Raw genomic sequence first — 22,987 nt, forward strand, 5'->3', positions numbered from 1 at the left:
TAAAAGAAATCTGGTTCAGTTGAATGTTCTTGAGCTGATGGTGTCTTGGTCAGAGTCTTGTCCTTGATCATAATAGCAGTAAGAAGCATTGGAGAGTATTTTGTTTTGTGTTTTAATTTTCAGTATTGTGGGGATTTTAATTGTAATAAAATATGCATAAGAAAATTTACTGTTTTAACTATTTTTAAGTGTAGAGTTCAGTGACATTAAGTACATTCACGTTGTTGTGCAAACACCACCATCTCCAGAACTCTTTCATCATCCCGAACTGAAACTCTGTGCCCATGAAATAATAACTCTTTAGCTACCCCCACCTAGCCCACGCACTGTGGGATTTTAAAGCATGAAAAGGACGTACATGATTATATTTACTAGTTTTGTTTGTTATTTTTTGAGGCAATATTTCGCATGGTTCAAAATTCCAAACCAATAGTACTGAGTATTTACTTTGAAAAGTCTTTTTCACCCCATTTCCCTCCTTTTAAGCAACTATATGTAGTTTTTTATTTTCTATATTTAGTTTTTAATCTTCCAACAGAAATTGTGTGCATTTTCAAGCAAATGTACATAAGTGGTAGTATAGTAAAGACATAAATGTTGTTTTGTACTGTCTTTATTTGTTCCTTTATATATATATATATAAATAACTTCATCCTTTTTATGGCTGCATGGTATTATTGAGAATATATAATAGTTTCTGAGGTGGTGGGAAATTTAGGGAATTTGAATATGGTGATTTTTATCTTCTCTGTGAAATGGGAAGGACAGTCATGTGTTCAGAGAAATGGAAAAAATAGAGGGTTAAAAGTTTGATGAATGTTGACGTGGTTTGAAATTTTGCTTAATGGGAGAATAAGGTAACACGACTAGTGTTTTAGAATTGGTAACAGCACTGAGTAACCACTTGAGATTAGTAATTCTAGATTTATAGAGGAAGCAGTATTTTCTAAGGTACAATTTCCCCAGCAACACCCAGCAGCCTAGGTACAGGCTTGGAGAAGGAGCCATTGAAGATTTTTCCCCCCATGTGCTTCTGATGCATAGACTGTGAAATTATGTTATATTGATCATAACAATGCTAATGTATGGACTCAGATATCAAAACAAGGTGAGGTTGGGTGTGAAGACAGGAAGGAATTTGTGGATATGATGAAAGTGGAGCAGTCAGTTGACCGTAGGTCCTGATGAAATAGTAAAGAGATAGTGGGTATGCCCTAACTGGTTTGGCTCAGTGCATAGAGCATTGGCCTGCGGACTGAAAGGTCCCAGGTTCGATTCCGGTCAAGGGCATGTACCTTGGTTGTATGCACATCCCCAGTAGGAGGCAGCTGATCAATGTTTTTAACTCTCTATCCCTCTCCCTTCCTCTCTGTAAAAAAATCAATAAAATATATTTTTTTTTAAAAAGAGAGAGATAGTGGGTATAAATGAAAAGGTGGACTAATTTGAATTTACCAGGTAGAGCTACTTTTCAGCACTGTTTATAGCTGTGGGAGTGGAATAAATGGTTGGAGTAAATTTTAGAAGGTCATTGGAGGCAAGGAATACAAGGAATTGAGAGGGAACTATAAGTCCTATTTTAAGAAGCATGTTAACAGGTGAAAACATATGTGGGAGAGGGTGACCAGAATAATGAGGGGATTTCATATTCAGCTGAACAAATACCTAATATTATTGATTGCCTGCTATATTTAAGACATTATTTCAGAGATGCTGGCAATAGAAAGATGAGAAAGACATAGTGCCTGATCTTAGAAAGCCTATAGGAATTAAAAAAAAAAAAAAAGACCTAGAGGGAGCCTATCTTTAAATATTTAAAGATCTGTCATTTTGAAGGAATTAGACTTTGTCTTTGTGGCCTCAGAGGGCAAAGCTATTATTTGAAACTTAATAGGCAAGTAGATTTTAGTAATATGAGTAAGAACTTATAAAATATACATACTTATATATATGTACTTTTGAAAATAAAAATAATATGACACTGTAACAATAAAACTGGAAAGGAAAAATACCATAATCTAACTATAGTAACCAGTAAATTGTTTTCATTTTTTCTTTATGTCTACCTTGTCTGTAGATCTAATAATTTTTATGTAGTTTTAATAGAGCCTGATTGTAATGCTATCATCTGCCAATTTCACTTAGCATCACCTTGTCCCATGCTTTAAAATCATCTTTATAAGTTTATTTCCTTTATTTTTACTAATTTATAAGATAGTTTACTGCTTTGGGGGAAATCATTTATATTTACTTTAATAAATAAAAGAGAAAATTTTTAATTAGAAAAAAATCAACTAGAATTGCACTGTCCTGAGATAACCATTACTGATGTGTTTTGATAACTTTCCCTCTAGGTAGCTTCTCTGCTGAGGTACATAAAGATAGATGATAGATAGATAGATAGATAGATAGATAGATAGATAGATAGATGATAGATAGACAATTTTATCTAAATAGAGCCATATTATACATATTCTTCTATGTAGCACTACTTTTTTCATGTAGCACTACTTTTAGGATATCTTCTATATCAATAACTAAAATATATCATTTTCATGGGCTACATGATATTACCTTTTATATATAAGATACTGTGCCATGTATTTTAGATGTATTATCTAGAATAAACTGAGATTTGGAAAGGTTAAGTAACTTGTCCAGATCACAAAACTAAAAGGTAAAAGAGCAGTAATTAACTCCCCCCTGACACCCCCTTCCTTCCATTCTCTTTCCAGTGTTTGAATTATTTGGTAGTTCACTGTCCATGTTTATATTGACCGATTAAATAGAATAAATGGATTAAATAAGTTAACATTCTCTAATGAATCAAGTAGTTGACTGTTTCTTTCTTGGTTGACTTTTAATCTTATAATTACTTCTTCCCTCCGCCCCCCATCCTTTGGTTTTCTATATAGCCAACAGTTCTGTCAACTTCCAAAAGGTCTTACAAGCACATAAATAATCTTTTTTCTTTTTCCTGGAGGCCTCCCATCCCATAGCCTTCTGTTCTACTCCAGTCTGGATGGTTTTTCTTTAGGTACTAGAGGCCTGGTACACGAAATTAGTGCATGGATGGGGTTCCTAGGCCTGGCTGGAGATCAGGGCCAATCAGGGCCTTCTGGCTGCCAGCAGGGGCCTCCCTTCCCCGGCTGCCTGCTGCCTGCTGGCACCTTCCTTCGTTCCGCACCGCCCCCTGGTGGTCAGTGCACATCATAGCGAGCGATAGAACTCCTGGTCTCCTGGCGAACTCCTGCGGGGACACTTTGCATATTAGCGTTTTATATATATAGATGGTGAAGAGCCATCATCCTGTGTTTTCTGTTGCCATTTACTCTATTAGATTCCCAAATTCCTGAATTCCATCACTTTTTTTCTTAATTTATTTTCTGGTCTTCTTTTTAATACTTTATTATGGAAAAGTTTCAATATGTTCAAAGTAGACAGAATAGTATAATGACCTCCCCCACCCCCACCCCAATGTACTCTTCTTTATCAGCTTTGACATTTATCAACACATGACCACTCTTGGTTTACCTATACTCCCATCTACCCTCACTAACCTGTGTTGTTTGGAAAAAAAGCCTAGATATCACATTTTGTGCATAAAATATTTCAGTACATATCTCTAAATAGTAAGGACTCATTTAAAAAGTTATAATACCTTTATCATGCTTAAACAATTAAAATTAATAATAATTTCTTAATATTTTAAAAATATAGTAAATGTTCAAATTTCCAGTTATCTTGTGAATGTCATAAATTTGTAATTTTTTTTAAAAAATTTTCCCCCAAGTTTGTTTGAATCAATACCTAAAATAAGACTCATGCATTATAAGTGATAAATATCTCTTACGTCTCTCTTAATCTCTGGATTTAGTCCCTTAATCTTTTCTATTTCCTTGCTTTATTCATTTATTTTAATTTTCTGAATAAGCTAAGTTACTGTAATCTGGATTTTGCAGTTGGTGTGGTGCTGTTTAACATGCTCCTTTTTTGTTGTTATCTTTCCCTCCATTCCCACTTTGCTAAGAGTTTTTCTCATAAATGGGTGCTAGATTTTATCAAATGCTTTTTCCTGCATCTTTTGATATGAGCATGTGATTTTATCCTTCATTTAATTTATGTGATGTATCACATTTATTGATTTATGAATATTGTACTAGCCTTGCAATCCCACTTGATCTATTCAAAGGAAAAAATAAGTCAACAGAAACTCTTGAAAAAGATCTGATGACAGATCTCATAGGAAAAGACTAAAACAGTTGTCTTAAAGATGCTCAAAGAACTGAAGGAAGATGTGGAGAAAGTTAAAAAAAAAAGATGTGTAAACATAATGGAAATGATAATAAAGAGATAGAAACCAAATTTTAAAATGTAATTCTGAAGATGAAAAGTACAATAATTGAAATGAAAAAATGCACTAGAAGGAATAAAAGGAATCAAAGGCAAACAGAAGTAAGAATCAGAGAACTCAAAGATAGGACCATAGAAATTTTCCAGTCTATGGGACAGAAAGAAAAAGGCATGAGAAGTGACAGCCTAAGGGACCTGTATAAATCATCAAACCAATCAACACATGCCTGATGGGAGTCTTAGGAGAAGAGGGAAAGGGGCTGAGAGAATAGTTGAAGAAAAGTTCTGAAAGTTTCCCAAATTTGTCAAAGACATATTTATAACATCCAAGAAGCTCAATGAGCTCTAAATAAGATGAACTCAAAGTGACCCACACTGAGATATTAAAATCAAATCTTCAAAAGACAAAAAGAATCTTGAAAGCAAAAAGAGAGAAGCTCATCACATACCAGGGACACTCACAAAGATTAGCAGCAGGTCTCTTATCAGAAACTGTGAGTCCAGAAGGCAGTGGGCTGATAGGATCCAGCAATTTCAATTCTGGGTTTATACCCAAAAGAATTGAAAACACGGACTTGAAGAAGTGTTTGTGCACCTATGTTCATAGCAGCATAATTCACAATAGCTAAATTGTGGAAGCAACTTAAATGTTCATCAAAACAGATAAGCAAAGTTTAGTTTATACATACAATGGAATATTATTCAGCCTTAAAAAGGAAGGAAATTCTGACATATGCTGCAACATGAATGAACCTTAAGGACATTACGCTAAATGCAATAAGCCAGTCTCCAAAAGACAAACGCTGTATGCTGCCATTTATATGAGGTACTTAGAGTATTCAAAATCATAGAGACAGAAAGTAGAATGGTAGTTGCCAGGATTGGAATGTATGGAACAATGAGGAGTTATTGTTTAATGGGTATGGCATTTCAGTTTAAAAGGTGAAAAGAGTTATGGAGATGAATGGTGGTGATGGTTGTACAACTTTATGAATGTATTTAATACTGCTGAAATGTATATTTAAAATGCTTAAGATGGTAAATTTTATGTTATGTCTATACATAAAAATTTAAAAATAGAAAAATCAATTAAATATGACTTGTAAATACAAAACATAAAACTATAAAAAATTTTAAAGCAAATAAAAGAGAAAATCTTTGTGACCTTGGGTTAGGCAGATGTTTTTATATAGAATACAAAAAACAAACAAACAAACAAAAAACATGAACCATAAAAGACAAAAGTGCTTTTACTTCAAAACTGTAAAGGTCTCTTCCAAAGACACTGTTAAGAGAATGAATGTACAAGCCACAGACTACGATAAAATTTTATAAAGCACATACTAGTATTTGATCAAATATGGACTTTACATGATAAAATATCTGTCAACAGATAAATAGATAAACAAAATGTGGTATATTCACACGAATATTTTTGAGCTTTAAAAAGGTATATATAATTCATATATATATATATATATATATATTCACAAATATATAAATTTTAAAATATATAAAAGGAATTTATTACAAATATATGAAGCCCTGGCCAGTGTGGCTCAGTTAGAGCATCATCCCATACACTGAAAGGTTTGGGGTTTGATTCCTAATCAGAGCACATACCTAGGTTGCAGGTTTGATCCCTGGTCAGGGCATGTACGGGAAGGTAATTGATCAGTGTTTCTCTTTCTCTCTCTCTTGCTCTCCCCAATCAATAAACATGTCTTCAGGTGAGGATTATATATATATATATGTAATCTTTCAAAACTCAAAAATAGGACAAAAGACTTTTTAATGGTTGAAAGAGTTAGAGACATCATCTAAGAAGATATGTGGAGGTCAAATAAGCACTTTAAAAGATGCACAATGTCATTAGTCATTAGAGAAATGCTAGTTAAAACCACAATGAAATACTAGTACATATGCATTAGAATATATAAAAATTTTACAAACTGATAATATCACATCATGGCAACAGTGCTGAACAATTGGAACTCATTCACATTGCTGGTGGAAAGCAGAATGATATAGGAACTTTGGAAAACAGTAAGCCAATTTCTTATGAAGTTACACATACACTTACCATACAAACTAGCAATCCCACTTTGGGTATTTAGACAAGATAAACATATGTTCACTCAAAAATCTCTATGGGCCCTGGCTGGTTTGGCTCAGTGGATAGAGCGTCGGCCTGCAGACTGAAGGGTCCCAGGTTTGATTCTGGTCAAGGGCACATACTTTGGTTGCAAGTTCCTCCCCTGCCCAGGCCCTGATTGGGGCATGTACAATAAACAACCAATCAATGTGTCTCTCACATCAATGTTTCTCTTTCTCTGTCTCTCCCCCGCCCCCCCCCCCACTCTCTCTAAAAATCAATGGGGGGGGGGGGGGAGTTGGATAACAAGTATTGGTGAAGACCTGAAGAAGTCGAAACCCTTGAACACTGCTGGTTGGAATGTAAACAGGTCCAGCTGCTTTGAAAAACAATCTGGCACTTCTTTAAATGATCAAACAGAATTACTATATGACCTAGCCATTCACTCTTAGGTATTTGCCTGAGAGGAATGAAAATATATGTCCACACAAAAACTTGCATATGAGTGTTCATAGCATCATTATTCATAAAAGCCAAAAGTTAGAAACAATCAAAATATCTGTCAACAGATAGATAAACAAAATGTGGTATATTCACACAATGGAATATTTCTGAGCCTTAAAAAGGGATAAAGTACTGATATACTCTGAGTGGCCAGATTATTATGATCTCTGAACGCATAATAATCTAGCCACTCAGTGTGTATATATACATATATATATATATATATATATATATATATATATATATATATATATATATATATATTAGAGGCCCGGTGCATGAATTCGTGCATGGGTGGGGTCCGGCCAGCCTGGCCAGGGGAAGGGGACATGGGTGGTTGGCCAGCCTGCCTGCTGGTCAAACTCCTGGTCGAGGGGACAATTTGCATATTAGCTTTTTATTATATAGGTTATACACTGAGTGGCCAGATTATTATGCGCTCAGAGATCATAATAATCTGGCCACTCAGTGTATATGCTACAACACAGATGAACCTTGACAACATTATGCTAAGTGAAGGAAGTGTCACTATATATTAGTACTAGAGGCCCGGTGCACGAAATTCGTGCACGGAGGGGGGTTGTCCCTCAGCCCAGCCTGTACCCTCTCCAATCTGGGACCCCTCAAGGGATGTCCGACTGCCCGGGGTCCCAGGGATCGGGCCTAAACGGGCAGTCGGACATCCCTCTCACAATCCAGGACTGCTGGCTCCCAACTGCTTGCCTGCCTGCCTTCCTGATTGCCCCTAACCGCTTCTGCCTGCCAGCCTAATCACCCCCTAACCACTCTGCTGCCAGCCTGTTTGCCCCCAACTTCCCTCCTCTGCCGGCCTGGTTACCCCTAACTGCCCTCTCCTGCAGGGTTGATCACCTCCAACTGCCCTCCCTTGCAGGCCTGGTCCCTCTCAACTGCCCTCCCTTGCAGGCCGGGTGCCTCCCAACTGCCCTCTCCTGCTGGCCATCTTGTGGTGGCCATCTTGTGTCCACATGGGGGCAGGATCTTTGACCACATGGGGGCAGCTATATTGTGTATTGCAGTGATGATCAATCTGCATAGTACTCTTTTATTAGATAGGATAGAGGCCTGGTACAGGGGTGGGGGGCCAGCTGGTTTGCCCTGAAGGGTGTCCCTGATCAGGGTGGGGTTCCCGTGGGGCGTGGGGCAGCCTGAGCGAGGGGCCTGTGGTGGTTTGCAGGCTGGCCATGCCCCCTGGCAATGCAAGCAGAGGCCCTGGTATCTGGAATTTATTTTCCTTCTACAATTGAAACTTTGTAGCCTGGAGCAGAGCCAAGCCTGGGGCTCTCTCCGAGGCCCGCAGCCATTTGTGTTGGGGTTATAATTGAAACTTTGTTGCCTTAAGCAGGTGGGCCCGGCCAGGGTGTGCGGAAAGCTTTGCTTCCCCTGTTGCCGGCGGCAACCCTGGCCTGCTCTCTCAAGCTCCATTCTGCCGCCATTTGTTTGAATTTGTTTACCTTCTATAATTGAACTTTGTAGCTTGAGTGGAGGCTTAGGCCTGCAACGGCCGGCAGAAAGCTTGGCTTCCTCTGTTACCTAGGAAACCTTGCTCTCTGTGGCTGTAGCCATCTTGGTTTGGGTTAAATTGCATACTCGCTCTGATTGGATGGTGGGTGTGGCTTGTGGGTGTGTCGGAGGTATGGTCAATTTGCATATTTGTCTATTATTAGACTAGAGTCCCGGTGCACGAAATTCGTGCACGGAGGGGGGTTGTCCCTCAGCCCAGCTTGTACCCTCTCCAATCTGGGACCCCTCAAGGGATGTTCGACTGCCCTCTCACAATCCAGGACTGCTGGCTCCCAACTGCTTGCCTGCCTGCCTTCCTGATTGCCCCTAACCGCTTCTGCCTGCCAGCCTGATCACCCCCTAACCACTCTGCTGCCAGCCTGTTTGCCCCCAACTTCCCTCCTCTGCCGGCCTGGTAACCCCTAACTGCCCTCTCCTGCAGGGTTGATCATCTCCAACTGCCCTCCCTTGCAGGCTTGGTCCCTTTCAACTGCCCTCCCTTGCAGGCCAGATGCCTCCCAACTGCCCTCTCCTGTTGGCCATCTTGTGGTGGCCATCCTGTGTCCACATGGGGGCAGGATCTTTGACCACATGGGGGCAGCTATATTGTGTGTTGCAGTGATGGTCAATCTGCATAGTACTCTTTTATTAGATAGGATAGAGGCCTGGTACAGGGGTGGGGGCCAGCTGGTTTGCCCTGAAGGGTGTCCCTGATAAGGGTGGGGTTCCCGTGGGGCGTGGGGGAGCCTGAGCGAGGGGCCTGTGGTGGTTTGCAGGCCGGCCACGCCCCATGGCAACGCAAGTGGAGGCCCTGGTATCTGGAATTTATTTTCCTTCTACAATTGAAACTTTGTAGCCTGGAGCAGAGCCAAGCCTGGGGCTCCCTCCGAGGCCTGCAGCCACTTGTGTTGGGGTTATAATTGAAATTTTGTTGCCTTAAGCGGGTGGGCCCGGCCATGGTGTGTGGAAAGCTTTGCTTCCCCTGTTGCCGGCGGCAACCCTGGCCTGCTCTCTCAAGCTCCATTCTGCCGCCATTTGTTTGAATTTGTTTACCTTCTATAATTGAAACTTTGTAGCTTGAGTGGAGGCTTAGGCCTGCAAAGGCTGGCAGAAAGCTTGGCTTCCTCTGTTACCTAGGAAACCTTGCTCTCTGTGGCTGTAGCCATCTTGGTTTCGGTTAATTTGCATACTCGCTCTGATTGGATGGTGGGTGTGGCTTGTGGGCGTGGCGGAGGTATGGTCAATTTGCATATTTGTCTATTATTAGATAGGATAGGATAGTGTACTATATGCTATATGCTATACACTACATACTGTGTGATTCCATGTATATGGAAGTTCAGAATAGGGAAATCTTTAATAGATTCGTGGTTGCTTAGGGATGGGAAGGCAGGACAGCAGTTAAGAGTGATAGCTAAAGGATATAGGAGTTCCTTTTTGAAATGATGAAAACATTCTAGTATTTACCATGGTGATGGTTGCACTATCTGTGAATATATTAGAATTGTACACTTTAAATTGTACACTGAATTGTACACTATAAATGGGTGAATTATTTGGCATTATGAATTATTTATATATATAAAAGCCCAGCGATCAAACAGCAGAATGACTGGAGCGACCAGTCGCTATTATGCGCACTGTGGCAGCCAACCAGCCCAATCCGGGCCCTGATCGGCCCCCGCAACCTCCCCCGGCCACTCCCCTGGCTGGCCCCACCCCTGATCGGCCCCCCCACCCCAATTGGGGGCCAGGCTGGCCAGACCCCACTCGTGCACAAATTCTTGCACCAGGCCTCTAGTATCTTAATAAAGCTGCTAAATAAAACAGATTAGGATATTCCATAATATAATAAGCATCAAATTGAATGGCAAGAGACCAGTGTTTACAGGTGGCACCTCTTCCAGCCCCCTCCCCCTCTCATTTCCCTTTTGCATTCCAAACTTGGGGAAGGGGGCATTAGTAGCACTTGGTGCTGCCAATACTCTGTAGAGTCCTTGCCACCTCTAGTGGGAAAGAAAAGAGGCTGGGGGTGGGAGAAAGGATTTCCGAGTCTAAACCATGGTTCATACTGGCTACTGTACTACTGAGAGGGGTAAAGAGACTGAGAGCAAAGGAAATTTTTAAAATTAAAACTAAGAGACCTCATCCTTCCAGGCCTGGGGCTGGCCTGTGAGATTAGATGCTCTGACTTCTTACCTATTTCTGGAGCACAGCTATTGGTGCCCTGCAGGAGGCAAGTGAGGCCTATGGTGGCCTGTTTGAGGGTACCTGTGTGCTGTCAGTGCCCGTGTAGAACAGTTGTGACATAAGACCAGCTGCAGAATGTGTAACATAGATGGAGTGTGTGCTTAAGAATCCATTTTAATTGCAAACATTTCATTCTCAACCACCTTCCCCCACCAAATCCAATCTCTTTTCCCATCATTGGTAGTTCTGAACATTACATATTTTTACCATGAGGTCAAAATGTACCTAAGTATATGATTGTGAATAGTAAACTAGGTGGCAGAATTGAGTATTGGCAAATATTTTTTTCATTTTCATTAGTGTGTGTATTTTTAATGCAAAATGGGGCTATAAAACATTAAAGTAAGTAAAGACATTTCAGTGAACAAGTATCAATGATTTAACCCTTTGCACTCGCTTGCTTTTTTCTCAATTCCTGCTACCGATGCTAATCATGTTGAGTCACACTCGACATCCGAGTGCAAAAGGTTAATTTATAACAATTTGTATATATAAAAGCCTAAGCGACCGTTTGACCATTCGACCAGTATCTATGACTGTGCACTGACCACCAGGGGGCAGATGCTCCAACCGGTAGATTACTTTGCTGCTGGGGTCCGGCCGATCGAGACTGGGTGAGATGGGCTGGACATGCCCTGGAGGCCTCCTGCGGTCCCTCCCCGACCCTGATGGTGCACCAGTGGGGTCTCTTGGCGAAGCCTGCACCCTCTCGCAATCCGGGACTCCTGAGGGTATATTGGAGAGCCGTAGGCCAAGTCGAGGGACCCCACCAGTGCATGAATCCGTGTACTGGGCCTCTAGTTATAAATAAACTGATTGAATTTTCTTAGAATGCTATCAGTTTCTTTTTAAACAAGTAAATTTCTTATTGATGACAACTGAATGGTGTCTTTCATTTTATCATACTGTAGCTCCATTCATTCACTGTACTTTTCTAATCGATTTTACATGCAAGTATGGTACATGTCTTTAATGTTGTCTTACTACTCTATATGTTTGCTATCAAAATTCATGTCAACAAGTTTTAACTTTCCCAAATTGACACCAATTTGTGCTAAAATACCACCAAAATCCTATTAAAATTATAGTTATTTAATTATTAATATTAGTAATGATAATACAGCCTAATAAGAATTTTTCCTTTGTTAATTATTGTCTAACAGCTCATTTTTAATAGTATGGTCCCTCTGAAGACGACTGGGAATTTTGTGGGGAAATGTTTGAGTTGTCACAGTGATAGAGCGATGTTTTTAGGCCAGCTGTCCTGATGCCTAAGTTTAGTAGATCCACCAGATCGAAATATTTATATTTCAACTCTTGCCTTAACACCTGTCCACAGTCCTTGGTGCTTCCAACTCCTGATTTTTGTGGAGATCTAGGGGAAAAGTTACCTTTTGCAAGCATTTTAAGTTGTAGCTTCCTTTCTTTACCAAGTCAGCGTCTGTCTGCATTGACTTCTACCAGTAAACATTGTATCCTCCCATTCTCTCTTTCACAGTGGGTTGTTGTTTTTTTGTTTCCTTTGCTGTGGTGCCAGATAATACCTCCTTCTAGAGGGTGTGGAGATGTTTTAGGTGGTTTGGTTGCTGACTGGCTGGTGTACTGGCAGTTAGTGCCTAGTTAGGGCTACATCTGATAAACATTCTGCTTGCCCTGTGTGAGCCCACCCAGAACTGCCAGTGGTCGTCAGAGTGACATAAGACTTTGCCAAGCATGTTGTACAGCTGGCATGTTCATGTTCACCCAGCCTTGCATGAACTCAGTGTAAACAGTACATTTAGACACTAGTATTTTCTATAGCTGAAAGTTATGTGTAATCTTATTCATTACTAGTTCTCAAGCTGAGCTTTTTGAAACTAATTTGCATTAAAAAATTACAGTAAAAACAGTGCCATGGCTTCTATCATTTAAAGGAAGAACACATTGGATAAATTGTTTTCTTACTGCATGTTCTTTTCTTCATATTAACAGATATTTTGGTAAAAGGCCTCAGTGGGATTGTAGAGGAGCATCAAATCTTAATGAACTTCATCAGTTATTAAGTGACATAATGATTAGAAGGCTAAAGACTGACGTTTTAACCCAGCTGCCCCCTAAAATCAGACAGCGTATTCCTTTCGACCTTCCATCAGCAGCAGCCAAGGTGAGAACCCTTTTTGATTGAAAGTCTTATTTTAAATTATACTAAGAAAGATTGTACGTATTTCATATTTTACAGAAGGAAAAGTCTGCTTTCTTAAAATTGGTTTAATTAATAGAGCATATGTATTGGCTTTGTATTATTTCGAGAGCCGAGAAGGAAGAATTTAACTTTAGTCATATAATGTGAAAAGATTCAGTATCCTAGTGATTAAAAAATCTATTTCTGCTGAATATAGAAAAAAAGTAATTCAATTACAACAAAGATTTAGTATTAAGAATTCTGAGTATCTGTAGGGTGTGAAGCAAGAGAAGTTGTGTTTCTTCTTCTAGGATTTTTTTATTTTTAAGTATAAGTAGCTGTCCTCTAGAATAACTTAGATACAGCCCTGTTCTTGCAATCTTAAAACTCGGTGATCATGTAAGATGTGAAGTTAAACATATCAGAAAGCCAAATTGTATTTAGCAAATCTTTATATACATTTTTGGTAGTGCAATGCTTATATATTCTCTGAAATTTCTTCAAATCTGGGCATAACTTTGTTGACAAAGATTATTTATTGCATTGTTTTATTTTGAAATCTTAGAGTAAGCATTCTGTAAACATTAAGCAATATGTTATTGGAAAAAATAAGAATAGTCTAATTTCCTTTATCCACTATTTTAGCATTTGAAAGAAAAATAAGAGAATGTATGATTATATTATATTTTTATTTAATTAATATCCCCCAAGTCTTTTGTTTGATTTTATTTAAGTAACATCATATCTTTTTATAAAAATACTTTGCTACCATATACATTTTCACTGCGCTTCTTTCTTATGTATTTAAATTTTTATGTTTACAAAATGTTTTCCCTTAAGAGGAAGCTGAAATTGTTTGGTTTATGATGTTAGCAATGTTTTCACCTACAGCTTATCGTTAGTTTCTGTTATTGGTGTGAACATGTGACTGAGCAGCCTCCATGTCTTTAAATGAACACATTGGCATCTTAGGGAATTTTCTTTTATATCTTTATATATATATACTAGAGGCCCGGTGCACGAAATTCATGCACGGGGGTGTGTGTCCCTCAACCCAGCCTGCACCCTCTCCAATCTGGGACCCTTCGAGGGATGTCCGACTGCCCTTTTAGGCCTGATCCCAGCAGGATCGGGCCTAAACGGGCAGTTGGACATCCCTCTCACAATCCAGGACTGCTGGCTCCCAACTGTTCGCCTGCCTGCCTTCCTGATTGCCCCTAACCGCTTCTGCCTGCCAGCCTGATCACCCCCTAACCACTCCCCTGCCACCCTGATTGATGCCTAACTGCTCCCCTGCCAGCCTGTTTGCCCCTAACTGCCCTCCCCTGCAGGTCTGGTCACCCCCAACTGCCCTTTCCTGCAGGCCCGGTCACCGCTAACTTCCCTCCTCTGCCAGCCTGATCACCCCTAACTGCCCTCTCCTGCAGGCTTGATCACCCCCAACTGCCCTTCCTTGCAGGCCTGGTCCCTCCCAACTGCCCTCCCCTGCTGGCTATTTTGTGGTGGCCATCTTGTGTCCACATGGGGGCAGCCATCTTTGACCACATGGGGGCAGCCATCTTGTGTGTTGGAGTGATGGTCAATTTGCATATTACTCTTTTATTAGATAGGATAGAGGCCTGGTGCACAGGTGGGGGCCAGCTGGTTTGCCCTGAAGGGTGTTCCGGATCAGGGTGGGGTTTCCCTTGGGGCGTGGGGCGGCCTGGGCGAAGGGCCTGTAGTGGTTTGCAGGCGGGCCACGCCCCCTGGCAATGCAAGCGGAGGCCCTGGTATCTGGGATTTATTTATCTTCTATAATTGAAACTTTGTAGCCTTGAGCGGAGCCAAGACTCCTACTTGCTCCGTAGCCGCAGCCATTTTTGTTGGGATTTATTTATCTTCTATAATTGAAACTTTGTAGACTTGAGTGGAGGCCTGGGCTAGCCAGGGTGGGCGGAAAGCTTGGCTTCCTGCATCGCCGGGGGCAACCCAAGCCTCCTGTTTGCTCCATGGCCACAGCCATCTTGGTTGGGTTAATTTGCATACTTGCTCATCATTGGCTGGTGGGCGTGGCTTGTGGGTGTAGCAGAGTGATAGTTAATTTGCATATTACTCTTTTATTAGATAGGATAAAAGAAGGTAGGACATGATTCATTTCTGCATTAATTGTTCTGTTCTTTATGCTTCATGTCTAAACACTGTTGCTTTCTCCCACACAGGAATTGAATGCCAGCTTTGAAGAGTGGGAAAAATTAATGAGAGCTCCAAATTCCGTGTCCACTGAGACTTCTATGGGGTTGATTACTCGCATGTTTAAACAGACTGCTATTGCCAAGGTACTCATTGCTGGGCCATCATGTGTGTGTCTTCATACAAATTATTTAATGTATTTTAATGGTTTTACTTAAGCAGCTTATTTGCATATTGTAACATGTTTGCCATTTTATTTTTTAACTCTTTATAATGAAAAACATTTAGACATATTCAAAGTAAACAATAGTATATTGAACACGGTTATACTACTATCCATATATTGACCCTTTCCAATATAAGGGTACACTTTGATGGTATTTTATACGTTAAAGGACATACATATATTCATCTTCATTATCAGCTTTTTGTATGGTTCTACTGCATAATTGCTACAGCTAATCTTTTTAATTTCTCAATTATTTTTTATTGGTATTATGTTTTTAGTTCCCTGTAGACATAAATGTGCTCATGTTCTGTTTGTCTAAAAAGTGTTAGAGTTTTGGTCCTGGCCAGGTGGCTCAGTTGGTTGGAGCATTGTCCCGTACCCCAAAAGATTGCAGGTTCAATTCCTGGTCAGGGCACATACTTAGGTTGCCGGTTCGATCCCTGGTCGGGGCACATTCGGGGTGTGCACCCGATCAATGTTTCTTTCTCATATTGATGTTTCTCTTTCTCCTCCTTTCTCTCTCTCTAAAATCAATACAAACTTATCCTCAGGTGAGGATTAAAAAACATTTTTTAAGTGTTAGTTTTTAAATCGCAGTGTGCCCATGAATTAGAGCTCTTAATATATTTTAGAAACAAGTCCTTTAACATACATGTCATTTCCAAACATGTTTTTTCAAGTCTGTGAATTTTTTTTTTTTCTTAACATTGTCTATGAAAGAATAGAAATTTTAAATTTTGAAACAGTCCAAAATTTATCAAGTTTTTCTTTTATGTTTTGTGCTTTTAGAATCCTAATTAATTTTTGCTTAATCCAATTTTACAAAGATTTTCTCCTATGTTTTCTTCTAAATGTACTATACCTTTAGGGTATATATGTAGGTCTATGCACTATTTTGAGTTAATTTTTTTATGTTGTACAGAGTAAGGGTGGAGGGTGACTTGTTTTTGCTTTGGGGTTTTTTGCATATGAATTTTCAGTTGTTCCAGCATTCTTTGTTGGAAAGATTGTTTTTCCATCATTAAATTATCTTGGCATTTTCATAAAAAAATCAGTTGGTTATATATGTGTGAGTCTGTTTCTGGGCTTCCTATTCTGTTCCATTGATTGTACTGTACATATAACCATATAGAACACTAAAGTGGCTTGATTATCTCTATAATAAGTCCTGAAATCACATTGTGTTCATCCCTATTTTATTCTTTTGCAAAATTGTTTTGTCTATTGTAGGCCCTTTGCTTTCCTATATGAGTTTAAAAATTAGCTTGTTAAGCCCTGGCTGTGTGGCTTAGTTGGTTGGAATGTCATCCTGTACACTAAAAGGTTGCAGGTTCACTTCCTGGTCAGGGCACATACCTAAGTTGCAGATTAGATCTCCAATTGGAGAGCATATGGGAGGCAATCAGTTGATGTATCTCTCTCTCTCACCCATCCTCTCTCTATAAAAAAAGTCAATAAAAACATATCCTCGATAAGGATTTAAAAAAAAAATTAGCTTGTTAAGTATGTACAATTATGATTGGTATTGTTTTGAACCTGTAGGTTAATTTGGAAGAATTAACTTCTTTTATTTATTTTTTATTTTTTTAAATAAATCTTTATTGTTCAGATTATTACAATTGTTCCTCTTTTTTCCCCCATAGCTCCCCTCCACCCGGTTCCCATCCCACCCTCTGCCCTTAACCCCCCCACTGTCCTCATCCTTAGGTGTACGATTTTTATCCAATCTCTTCCCACACCCCCCACACCCCTTACCCCCCAAGAAGTCAGTCCACTCCCTTCCACACCCCTTTCCCCCCAAGAAGTCAGTCCATTCCCTTTCTATGCCCCTGATTCTATTATATTCACCAGTTTATTCTGTTCATCAGATTTTTTTATTCACTTGATTTTTAGATTCCCTTGTTGATAGATATGTATTTGTTGTTCATAATTTTTATCTTTACCTTTTTCTTCTTCTTCCTCTTCTTAAAGAATACCTTTCAGCATTTCATATAATACTGGTTTGGTGGTGATGAACTCCTTTAGCTTTTTCTTATCTGTGAAGCTCTTTATCTGACCTTTAATTCTGAATGATAGCTTTGCTAGATAGAGTAATCTTGGTTGTAGGTTCTTGCTATTCATCACTTTGAATATTTCTTGGCACTCCCATCTGGCCTGCATAGTTTCTGTTGAGAAATCAGCTGACAATTGTATGGGTGCTCCCTTGTAAGTAACTAACTGTTTTTCTCTTGTTGCTTTTAATATTTTCTCTTTGTCTTTTGCCCTTGGCATTTTAATTATGATGTGTCTTGGTGTGGTCCTCTTTGGATTCCTTTTGTTTGGGGTTCTGTGTGCTTCCTGGACTTGTAAGTCTATTTCTTTCACCAGGTGGGGAAGTGTTTGGTCATTATTTCTTCAAATAGGTTTTCAGTATCTTGCTCTCTCTCTTCTTCTGGCACCCCCATAATTCGGATGGTGTTATGCTTGAAGTTGTCCCAGAGGCTCCTTACACTATCTTGATGTTTTTGGATTCTTTTTTTCTTTTTGCTTTTCTGGTTGAGTGTTTTTTGCTTCTTGTATTTCAAATCTTTGACTTGATTCTTGTGATCCTCTAGTCTGCTGTTAGATCTCTGTATAATATTTTTTATTTCAGTCAGTGTATGCTTAATTTCTAGTTGGTCCTTTTTCATATCCTCGAGGGTCTCGCTAAATTTATCGGCCTTTGCTAGAAAATTCTTGAAAAACCTTATAACCATGGTTTTGAACTCTATATCCAGTAGTTTGCTTTCCTCCATTTCTTTCATTTGTGGTCTGTTTCTTTGTCTCCACTTCTCTGAGTTGATAGAGTGTCTTTGTGTGCTAGGTGTCCTATAGGGCCCAGTGGCTCAGCCTCCCCAGTTACCTGAGATGGACACTCTTGGTGCACCCCTTTGTGGGCTCTGTGCACAGTCTTGTTGTAGTTAAGCCTTGATTGTTGTTGGTATCACTGGGAGGAATTGACCTCCAGGCCAATTGGCTGTGAGGCTCAGCTGTGTCTACGCTGGGAGAACTTCTGTGTTGGAGACACCCTTATGAGACAAGACTTGCAAAAAGCCTCTGTGCTCAGCTTGGATGGGGCGGAGTCTCAGGGCAGAGCAGACAGCATTGGTTTCCTGTCAGCCCTGCCCTAATAGGCCCCTGTGTCTCAGTGTCCCGTGGTAATCGCTGCAAGCACCTCTGAGAGAAAGCCGCCCTTGAGTTCCGTCCGCTGCCAGACAGTCCAGTTTCTCCCCGTATGAGTCTGGGTTCCCCGAGTCTCGCCCGGAACTGGAGTTCAGTGCATTCGGAAGCTTGTGTCTCCCTGCGGGTTGAAAAAGATAGCCACATACTCAGTTGCCAGCCCTCTCCGCATGCCTCCGTACCTCTGCACTTTACTTCCGCAGCTCCTCTGAGTCTCAGTGTGCTTTTCTCTTTCCTTCTAGTTGTAGAATTTCCACTTAGCCAGCCTTCCTGTGGTTCTGGATGATGTCCGTTTTGTCTTTTAGTTGTAGTTTTGAAGTTGTTGTGTGAGGCAGCAAGTTCAGGTGTTTACCTGTGCCACCATCTTGGTTTCTCCTCTTCCTAGTTCTTTAACCACATACTAACTAAACCTATTGCTTTATTGGAATTTTTGTTCCTCTTTTAACTAACATTCTTTGTTCAAACTGAGAATCTCAGCCAACGTTTTTTTAAAAAAAATGTTTCTAACATTCTTTGTTCAAACTGAGAATCTCAGCCAACGTTTTTTTAAAAAAAATGTTTCTATTTTGTTGAAATCTTTTATTTGAAAATAGCCAGAGGGCACTTTTAGCTTTTGTCTCCCTCCCACTTGAGAAAGCCAGCCGCGCACTCAGTTGCCAGTCCTCTCCGCATGCGCGCACGTCTCAGTACTTCTGCCTCCTGCAGCTCCTCTGAGTCTCAGTGTGCTTTTCTCTTTCCTTGTAGTTGTAGAATTTCCACTCAGCCAGCCTTCCTGTGGTTCTGGATGATGTCCGTTTTGTCTTTTAGTTGTAGTTTTGAAATTGTTGTGCGAGGCAGCAGTTTAGGTGTTTACCTGTGCCGCCATTTTGGTTTCTCCTCGAATTAACTTCTTTTAAATGGAGGTATAATTGGAACACATTTTCTTAGTTTCAGGTGTACAACATAATGATTTGATATTTGTGTATATGGCAAAATGATCACCACAATAAATATAGTTAACATCCATTACTATATATACTCACAAAATATTTTTTCTTATAATGAGGACCCTTAAGATTCACTCTCTTAGAAACTTTCAAACTTAGAATACAGTATTATTAAATACTAGAGGCCCGGTGCACGGGATTCGTGCACTGGTGGAGGGACGTGACCTGTGGGGATTGGTCCGCTGTGGGAGCACTGCTCATCCCGGTCAGTAGAGTGGCTATGGACCTGCCCTCTGAGCAGCTGCTCATCCCAGTCAGCCATCCCACTGTGGGAGCGCACTGACCACCAGGGGGCAGCTCCTGCATTGAGTGTCTGTCCCCTGGTGGTCAGTGTGTGTCATAGCGACTGGTCGACTGGTTGTTCTGGTCGTTCCACCATTGGGTCACTGGGCTTTTATTGTATAAGACTAGAGGCCCTGTGCACGAAATTCGTGCATGGGGTGTGGGTGGGGGGGGGGTGTCCCTCAAACCGGCCTGCACCCTCTCTCACTCTGGGACTGCTGGCTCCTAACTGCTCGCCTGCCTGCCTGCCTGATCGCCCCTAATTACTCGCCTGCCTGCCTGATTGCCCCTAACCACTCGCCTGCCTGCCTCATCACCCCTAACCACTCGCCTGCCTGCCTCATCACCCCTAACCATTCTGCCTGCCTGCATGATCACCCCTAAACCCTCTGCCTGCCTGTATGATCACCCCTAACCTCTCTCCCCTGCTGGCCTGATCGCCCCTAACAGCTCTCCCCTGCTGCCCTGATCACCCCTAAATACTCCCAGTCGAACTCCCATGGGGGCGCTTTGCATATTAGCCTTTTATAAATATTCTAGAGGCCCGGTGCACGAAATTCGTGCACAGGGGGGCAGGTCCCTCAGCCCAGCCTGCACCCTCTCCAATCTGGGACCCCTCAAGGGATGTCCGACTGCCTGTTTAGGCCCAATCCCACCGGGCAGTCAGACATCCTTCTTACAATCCAGGACTGCTGCCTCCCAACCGCTCACCTGCCTGCCTGCCTGACTGCCCCTAACTGCTTCTTCCTGCCAGCCTGATTGCCCCTAACTGCCCTCCCCTGCTGGCCTGGTCACTCCTAACTGCCCTACCCTGCAGGCCTGGTTGCCCCCAACTGCCCTCCCCTGCTGGCCTGGTCACCCCTAACTGCCCTCCCCTGCCAGCCTGGTCACCCCCAACTGCCCTTCTCTGCTGGCTTGGTTAGACCTAACTGCCCTCCCCTGCCGGCCATCTTGTGGCGGCCATCTTGTGTCCACATGGGGGCGGCCATCTTGTGTGTTGGAGTGATGGTCAATTTGCATATTACCTCTTTATTAGATAGGACTGGTGTACGAAATTTGTGCACGGGGGGGGGGGGGGGTCGGGGTCCCTCAGCCTATCCTGCACCCTCTCACAATCCGGGACCCTTTGGCCAAACCGGCAGTCAGACATCCCTCTTGCAATCTGGGACCGCTGGCTCTTAACTGCTCGCCTGCCTGATCACCCCTAACCACCTCTGCCTCGGCCCCCTGCCCGCCACGGCAGCTGCCTCTGCCTCAGCTCCTGCGGCTTTATCCAGAAGGTCATCCGGAAGGACATCTGGAAGGTCATTTGGCTGTCCAGTCTAATTAGCATATTACGCTTTTATTATTATAGATAGTCACCATGTTGTATCTTACATCCTCATGACCCATTTACTTTATAACGGAAGTTTGTACATTTTGACCCCTTCACCCATTTCTCTCACCACCAACACCACCACCTCTGGCAATGACCAATCTGTTCTATTTATGAGTATATTTTTTTAGACTCCACATATAAATGAGATCATATGTCTTTCTCTGTCTGACTTATTTCACTTAGCATAATGCCCTCAAGGTCTATCCATGTTGTTGTAAATAGCAAGATTTCTTTCTTTTATTGCTAAATAATATTCCACTGTGTGTATATATAACGTTTTCTTTTTTCTTTTGTAATTATTTAAATGTATTTTTATTTTATTTTTATTTTTTTTAAAATATATTTTATTGATTTTTCACAGAGAGGAAGAGAGAGGGATAGGGAGTTAGAAACATCGATGATAGAGAAACATCGATCAGCTGCCTCTTGCACAACCCCTACTGGGGATGTGCCCGCAACCAAGGTACATGCCCTTGACCGGAATCGAACCTGGGACCTTTCAGTCCGCAGGCTGACGCTCTATCCACTGAGCCAAACCGGTTTCGGCAATGTATTTTTATTTTTGAGAGTATTACAGATACCTGCCATTTTTTACCCTTCATCGGGCTCCTGCCCCACCTCAGACTTTATACCATATTTTCTTTACCCATTCATCCATTGATGGCCACTTATGTTGTTTCCAGGTATTGGCTACTGTAAATAATAGTGCAATAAACTTGGGGTGCATATATCGTTTTTTAGTTATTTTTTAAATTTTTCTTTTGATAAATACTCAATGCGACATTTCAGTATCATGTGATAATTCTAGTTCTAATTTTTTTAGGAACCTCCATACTATTTTCCATAGTGACTGTACCAATTTTTATCCCCATCAACAGTGCACAAAGTTACCCTTTCTGTGCATCCTCATGAACACTTGTTATTTCTGTCTTTTTTTATAATAAATATCCTTTCTAACAAGTGGGAGGTGGTACTGAGAACTGACTTCTTAAGCATTGAATCTCCTGATCCATGAAGAGAGTATCTGATTTAATTGAGGTCTTCTTTAATTTCTCCCAGCAATGTTTTTTTCAGTTTTATATATATATATATTGATTTCAGAGAGGAAGAGAGAGGGAGAGATAGTGGAAATGTCAGTGATGAGAGAGAATCATTGATTAGTTGCCTCCTGCAACTGAGGATTGAGCCCACACCTGGGCATGTGCCCTGACTGGAAATCGAACTGTGACCTCCTGGTTTATAGGTTGATGCTCAACCCCTGAGCACTACTGGCTGGGCTGTTTTCAGTTTTCTTGAGTACATTTTGTTAGATTTATTTTTAGGTATTTCATGTCCTTTTATGCTCTTGTAAATAGTATTTCTTAAATTTAAATTTCTACATTTTTATTTTTAAATATAGAATTATTGATTTTTATATATTGACCTTTCCTGAACTCACTTATTAGTTCCTATGCTTTTTTGTAAATTCTTTGCGATTTTCTACGTAGAGTATCATTTTGTCTACACATAAAGACACTTCTATTCCTTCCAGTAATCCATATGTCTTTTCTTTGCCTTGCCTATTGCACTGAAGGCACACAATATAATTTTTAATAGAAGTGATAGGATTGAACAGCTTTGCCTGTTGCCAATCTTAGGTAGAAAGCATTCAGTCTTTCACTATTAATTATAATGTTATCTTTATGTTTTTCATAGATACCCTTTCTTAGATTGAGAAAATGTCTTTCCTTTCCTTGTTTGTTGAGAGGAGAGATGAGACATATAACATTTTTTCCTTTGGCAGATTGAGTTAGGAAGAAGGTAGCTTCCGTAAAAGTGGATAAGAAGAAAGCCAAAATTTAACAAAATTATAAAGGCTGAG

At 40.8% G+C, this 22,987-nt stretch overlaps 1 protein-coding gene across 2 annotated transcripts in view; it reads left to right on the plus strand.

Moving 5' to 3' along the window:
- Window positions 1–22,987, plus strand: part of ZRANB3 (zinc finger RANBP2-type containing 3) — a 199,526-nt gene that overhangs the window by 106,040 nt on the left and 70,499 nt on the right. For both annotated transcript variants that reach the window (XM_079781908.1, XM_079781909.1), the window contains 2 exons: window positions 12,695–12,866; window positions 15,083–15,199. In XM_079781908.1, coding sequence (XP_079638034.1) covers window positions 12,695–12,866; window positions 15,083–15,199 — 289 coding nt within the window. The remainder of the gene's footprint in view (window positions 1–12,694; window positions 12,867–15,082; window positions 15,200–22,987) is intronic.

This window comes from Cnephaeus nilssonii (assembly GCF_951640355.1).
Source record: "Cnephaeus nilssonii genome assembly, chromosome: 10".
NCBI classification, from domain to species: Eukaryota; Metazoa; Chordata; class Mammalia; order Chiroptera; family Vespertilionidae; genus Cnephaeus; species Cnephaeus nilssonii.